The sequence below is a fragment of the Limulus polyphemus genome, unplaced genomic scaffold (assembly GCF_000517525.1).
Source record: "Limulus polyphemus unplaced genomic scaffold, Limulus_polyphemus-2.1.2 Scaffold432, whole genome shotgun sequence".
NCBI classification, from domain to species: Eukaryota; Metazoa; Arthropoda; class Merostomata; order Xiphosura; family Limulidae; genus Limulus; species Limulus polyphemus.
In genome coordinates, this window is record NW_013666042.1 from 65,854 (window position 1) to 73,348 (window position 7,495).

At 31.6% G+C, this 7,495-nt stretch overlaps 1 protein-coding gene across 2 annotated transcripts in view; it reads right to left on the bottom strand.

Annotated features, from left to right (window-relative positions):
• Window positions 1-6,862, bottom strand: part of LOC106458230 — a 51,773-nt gene extending 44,911 nt beyond the window's left edge. For both annotated transcript variants that reach the window (XM_013917705.2, XM_022384377.1), the window contains exon 1: window positions 6,597-6,862. In XM_013917705.2, the coding sequence (XP_013773159.2) occupies window positions 6,597-6,615 (19 nt within the window). In that variant the 5' untranslated portion in view covers window positions 6,616-6,862. The remainder of the gene's footprint in view (window positions 1-6,596) is intronic.
• Window positions 6,863-7,495: the final 633 nt, after the last annotated feature.

The following is a 7,495-nucleotide window of genomic DNA, read 5'->3' on the forward strand; positions in this document are numbered from 1 at the left end:
GAATGGGTAATGAAGAAAAACTTTAATATAACAGCAAATGTACAATGTTTCGTCATCATCGGGTACCTGATGATGACAAAACCTTGTACATTTGCTGTTATATTAAAGTTTTTCTTCATTACCCATTCAAGCCATCTACAGCCATTATTAATATATCCTGCAGTTATGACACTAAAATTCACTCCTTCCTATCCACCTTGTGGAATATCCAGGTAATACTGAATTTACTTAAGAGTAATGCAATAGATCTGCAAAATAAAAGGAGATGTGAGCAGGACATTTATTACACTGTGATGGTAAATCATTGAATAACTGAATCATGAGAGTTAATGAAATAAAGAGACTAGAAACAAGGTGAAACATGAAATGAACAATCTTTGCTGATATCACACTTAAACACTTTGTGTACTTGTTTTACTGACATGACACAATGAGGCCAAATTCATGTACCAGACTGTTTAAATCCAACTTTATTTACTTCAAAAGAATTGTCATATTTTACCCAGAGTGACAAACACTATCCACCTGATTAGTCATTCTGATTTCTAAGGAAGGTCATAACCTTAAGAGATATCACCTGACCTATCATTGGAGGAAACTGCTGTTGATAATACTTGCAAAACATACAGTATTACATCTCCCAAGGGAAGAAAATGTATTACTTTCTAGAGAATAACAAAAAAACAAAGGTAGCTGGAATCAAATGCACTTAATAGTTTATTTGACAACATAATGTGAAGCCTGCACATAAATAGAGCAAATAATAATAAGTTCAAAAATAAATACTATAATAATGATAATACAAGAAAGAAATGTATGGTATATTCAAATACCATATTGGCTATATAGTTTCTACATAGAGGTCTAAAAAAATGATTAGGGTTTTGTATATATTTATTTGGAGAAGATTGGCATATTGTTTAGAGCTGTTTTTACCTAGGTCTACATGATTGGTAATGATCTACATTTAGACTATAAGGAAAACTTAGGGATGAATAGTTAACAATGAAAAACATACAGAATGAACTTAATCTTAAGTATAATTAGTTTTACAGTTCTTAACTTCTTGAAAGGTTATCTGATGATAAAGTGTGAGTTTTTTTATTGGATGGGTAAATAGCTGCAAAAAGTTACATTGCTTGGTTGGTTTTTGGCCTTTGCAGATCAGATGACCTGTTGAAATCTGGCTCATGACTATGTTTTTAGGTGTTTATGTTATAATTTCATTAACAACATATCAATTTCCAAGTTAGTATATTGTAGTTGCCAAAAAAATGGAAGGGATATGACAGATACCAGTATATGAAATAGCATTACAAAGTACATGTGAAAAAAGGAAACTCGCATAAAAACTCACGAGTCTCACACACAATACAATATTTTTAAATAGGATATCATTTGGTTTTATATTATCCATTTTCATAAATATATGTTATTCAGCCTTTTTATATCTTTGAACAATTTGTATAATTATTTAGTTTCATTATTTTACACTGCAATGATCTACAAGTAGATGAGGTGTTGTCCATTTTGGAATTTGAAGCTGTGATAACTCATTTTATAAGGCATTACAAGCACTCTAACAATAGCTTGCAACCACATGACATTAGTTCAAGTAGATATTACTTTAATTTGTTTTGCACTCATAACATTGTTGAACTTAGGCAAAGAATACAATGAATAAGCTTTCTCTTACAGGATAAGTGTTAACGCAATTTTTAATTAGAAATTATAAGTGATATACACACACCTGTGGTACATGTAAGTCAAACCTTGGTTGATCCAACACAAATGGTGTGGATTGTTGGGAAAATAATGCCCCTGAAAATTAGTGCAAGGGGGATATACATGTAAAATGATTGAGGTAAAGAGTTGTCTGCTTGAGACTTGAAGCCTTGGTAGCTTAGTTGGTAGGGCATTATTGAACTGGGCCATGGTCCAACTGTATCTGAACTAGTGACACAACAAAACATTTATTATATAAAACAAGTATGTCAATTTAACTTTGTTTTCCATGTTCAATAAAGATTTACAAATACTTATTTTTACTTTAGCTATTAATACACCCATTAATTTTGAAATTATCATAACATACAGACAACATTGAGAAAAAGCAAAAATTTAAACACCCACTTTATTTTTCAGGAAATTACAGATTCTCTTCTTAAGTTCTTATAAAGTGCTATCTTTCAATATTTCTGACAGTAACCCATTCCATAAGCCTATCATTCTGTTAGAAAACTGAAAGTATCTTAACTGTAGCCTAGTCTGTTTTTCTTAAATCTTAAAGTTATGTCTTCTCTTTTTATCGTCTTCAGAATATAACAAAGAAATCAGAAGCCGCTGTTACATAAAAGAAGAAAATTCACTACTAAAAAATCATCCCATGGATATCAGCAACCCCCCCCCCAAAAAAAAGGCATGGTGATAGTCAATCATCCTTAAAAGAATGCTATTGAGCAGGAAAAAAACTAACAAAAATAATAGCACAAACAAAACCATTTGGATCTTATCCTACTACTCCTGAATCTCATAAAGAAAGATTACAAAATGTGTAGGAAAACTGATACAAAACTTTAACTTTACATCAATGTAACATTTCTCAACCCCATCAGAACAAAAGTAACTACAATTTTATTTAAAAAAATACTCCAAAAATAAAAGTTACCCATCTAATTTGAGTTATGAAATCATAAGTTCAGACTGTCAAGCAAACTACATCGGCAAAACTGGAAGGAAAATCAGTCACTGAATGTTAGAGCATAAAGATAGTCCATTAGATGTGCATGAGTATTCTGTTATCATAAGACATGAAATTAATATCAATCATCCAAAAATTCTAAGCCATGAAATTGACCCCGCATTAGAAAAATAAAGGAAGCCTCTTTGAACAAAAACAAAGTTGTTCCATTTTATCTATTTTCTAGTGGTTTTAATTCTTCTCATTTACACATTTTGTTATTAAAACAACCAACTTAAAATACAGTGCATAATAATCTTACAAACTCTTCTTTCATATGATATCAAATACGAGACATGTTGCCTTACCCCCCGATGCATATACTTTACTTACATATTTCAGAGCTTATGCACAAAAATTATGTCATACAAAGGTGAATTCATGAACAGAAATTTACATTTTGAGGTGGGAGTTAGTATATGTTACAAATTAGATTGACTCATGCAAACAATATCCAAGCTCATTGATTTCACATGATTTCCTGTCCATGCAGAGATCTCAGTCACACAATTATCAATGAAATTAGAGTATGCTATCCGATTCATTTTCATATTTGTGGGCAAGTTGTTAAATAGGTGACCTCTCAATTGGTTGCATCTGATTAGTCCATCCTTCATACCTACACAATTTGCAATCAAAAGAAACAGGAACTTTAATTGGATTTGGATTACCAAACAGTATGTTTGTAAGGTGGTCAATAAACTAAAAGATGCCTATTTGGGCTTATAATTATTACAAATATAATGATCACACATTTACATATTTGTTTTAAAGGAGTGAAAACTGATGACTTTTATCAGTTTCAGACTGAGTATTCATCAAGGAACATTACAGTGCCACAGACAACAATTTCTTCATTTTTCAATTCCATCACAAAATCACAAACATTAACACACACGTACGTACATTCTGAACACATCCAAAACAGGATATCACAATGACATCAGAATCATTATTTCCATCAAAATCATACTCAAATTGTGATATTCCACATGCATTACCTTGCATTTATTATGATTAAAAATCATCTAACTCACCAAACAATCCAAATCCTTTTGTAAAGCAATAGCTTCCTCCTCGCACCCAGCAACATCCAACATTTTAATGTCATCAGCAAATTTAAATAATCCATTGACCATCCTTGATGTAAATCAAAAAGCACAAAGGTCCTAACACATAGTCTTGAAATACCTCACTTGTGACATTAATCGATTTTGACTGAAACCCATTTATAACAACACTCTGCCTTCTTCCATCCAGTTTTCTCTCCTATGAGCCAACCTATCCTCCACATCTACAGAGATAACCTTTAGCAAGCTTTTTATGTAGTACCTTGTCAACTAATTAGCAAATTCCACTAATCACCCAGCTCTAATGTTCTGTAGAAAGATATAACATATCTCTTGGCATAATATAACAAAATTTAAAGATCTTTTGGTTCATCTGCACTGCCCATCCACTAAATTGAATTAAATCTAAAAACAAATTCAAAGCCAGTACTTATTATTCAAAAATATATAAATGCTTTCCTTAAACTCCCTGCATTCATCATATCTGAAGGCAATCTATTCCAAATACTAACAACCCTGTTAGAAAAATAAAAGTGTGGATGAAGATGACTCCTTCCCTGCCAAACTTTAAGTGTCCTCTAGCCCTCCCATTCGCACCATTAAGTAATAAAAAAGATGCTGCATCATATTGTCAATTCCCTTAATAATCTTAAACATCTCAACTGGATTCTCAGCTAAATGTTTTTTGTTTTTTTTATAAGTTAAAAAATTTCAGAAAACTTAATCTGTCCTTACACAAGTATGGCAACCTTTCCATCTCAGGTATCCCCTAACAAATCTCCCCTGAAACCTTTCCAATAATTCAATGTCCTTCTGAAAGTATATAACCCAAAACTAAACACAATACTCCAAATTTAGCCTAACCATTGACCTATGCAATGAAAGTGTAAACCTTTTAGACTTGTATTCAATATTTCTGTAGATACAACCTAAAATCCTATTTGCCCTATCACAAGCAACAGCACACTGCTTGGATGGCTTTAGACTGATCGACTATTACACCAGGATCCCTTTCCTTCATAACACTGTTAAGATTATTCCCATCCAAATTATACTTATAATTCAAATTATGATAACCCACATGCATTATCTTGCATTTATTATAATTCAAACCCATCTGCCATTTATTTGCCCAACTCACTAAATGATCTAAATCCTTTTGTAAATCAAAGAATGTCAAAAAGATTAGTAAGTCAAGATATTTCCCCTAGTTAAATCATATTGACTATCCAATAAAATTATCAAAATGTGTTAAATAACTTTGTAAAGCATTTTTTATAATAATTTTAAAATCTTTTCCACCACTGGTGTAAGATTAATAGGCATATAATTACTAGGACAATTTTTATCACCTCCTATACAAATGATAATTATCAGTTATTAGTAATTTAGTTTCAGGGTATCAAAAATAAGCTATAATATCTGTAGATTATTGCATCACCATATATATATATATATATACCATCAACTTTGAATGTTTCTGGTTCTATCCTATGATGTAACTGCAAAGGTTGAAAACACTAGCTTTGTAATGGTTGTGCTAAATAAATTTCTTTAACAAGTTTTCTCTTTTAAATTAAAATATTTCAGTTTAAAATAGGCAAACTTGAAAAAGACAAAATGTCTGTTTATTTCAACAAGTGTTTGAGGTAAATAAAACTGTCTTTTACTCTAAATATCCAAACCAATGTCCATTTCATGTTTCTCGTAAAATTATCAAATAAATCAATTACACTTTACAAGACTCGTGTGGTCTGACCTAGTATTGCAACTTGTGCATTTATAAATGTGTAGACAGCTTTAAAAGTATTTTAATATATCAGCTTTTCAAAGCTTAAAACCTAGTAGGACTACTTTTCATAAAAACTGATGGTCTGCTTTCACAATACAGTGGTGTAAACTTTACATACTGCATACACCAAGGAATAATTCTCATACATACATTATGAAAGCACTAACATAGACTAAATCATTAATGGGTGATAAGTAGGCCTATCAATATAAGTACTGATATGAGCCATGCTTACTTCATACACATTCTTTAGCATAATTAGCATCTGGATTTCAGTATATCTGTAGCTGTCTTCATTGTAAGACAGCTACAGATGTCTTGTTTCTGTTTGTAGCCAACAGAAATTTGCATTTATTGATTCAACAATGCCTGTCAATCCTTGGCTGTGTTTGTGTGATTAAAAACTTCTTTTTCATTGTTTATTGACCAGTTACATTACATTAATGCAAATTTCTGTTGGCTACAAATTACAATTAATATGTTTTTAACTTAGCATTTGCAAATTGCAGAATAATGCCCCCAAAGATATATCTGATTTACTGGAAGCAACATTTCATCACTGAAAAAAGAAAAAAAAAACAAACCGCTTTATTCAGATGGAAAATGAAGCCCCCTTTTTAAGATTTATTTTTGTGAAGGCAAGCGTTTGCTATCCTTTCTTGACTAGTTATTGAAGTCATATTACTAAGACGTAACTCACTAACTCAGTAACTGCTAATGCTGAGTTGAAATTTGAATAAGTTAAAACTTTAACAGTAACATTTAACACAAATTAAAGTATTAAAAATGTTAGAATTATAAAACAAATTTAAATTGAAAACTAAGTAAAATTAAAGTGTTTTTGTTTATTTAACCTAAACTTCCTCATATTATCAATAATATTAAGTAATAATATCGTAACGTAAAAATAACTCTTAACAAATCAAGTTGAGTGTAACGGTAGCCTAATCCTAAGCCTGATAAATGCCGAAGTTTACACTTTCGTTCGTCTGACCTTGTTTTATACGTGGCATCTTGATTCTCCGCCGCCGCCACTTGTCTCACGTTCACAAGCAGGGATTCCCCAAGAACTCTGGCACCACTCACTGACTCGTCTTAAAACATTGCTTCATTTCTTATGTCTTAAAAACCTTTAAGGCTATATAAAGAACTAACAAGATGTTTATTCTCATTTTCCATAATCCATGCCTGGAATTTCAAACACTTCCAACTAAAAAGCTGTAGCAGAAAAGCATACAACACTTGTACGACACAACCTTGGATAATGACGTCAGAAGATACGAATGTGAGAGGCATTGGGGAAGAAGGGGGTATGTTTACTTGTACTTCGGCCCCTTATGTGGTTAAGCTACAGAGACCAAGATGGCTACGCGAGTTTCCACAAATATTTATTAAAGCTATAATATCAAGCAGAACATTGTTACAACCATATTGTCATACAAAAAAACATACTATATTTTAACACAATGTTGTGTGCTTTTATATTTCTATATAAAGAAGTCACATGGTATTGGAAAAAGCATTTTAAAGCCAGACCCTAAGATATGCTGATTTCTTGCATTTTAATTTTGATGTTGTATAGCTTTACTATATACCTTGTTAAATAAAATAATATGCAGATGATTCAAAGATTCAAATCACTGTATTCAACGTTAGTATTAAAAAGTCGGCAGGTTTCAAGTGTTCCTCATGAGAAAGCTAATATGTCAGAAACGAGTATGAGAAAATTATATTACGTGATAACAGGATCGTACATAAACACATCAACATCACAAAATAGTAGTTTATTGAGAGCTCATTCGCTGTATTAGCGCCATCTGCTGAGTGCTTTAAACGTAATCGTTGTGCATAAAGATATGTATTGTATGTGATGATGACAAAACCTTGTCGAAA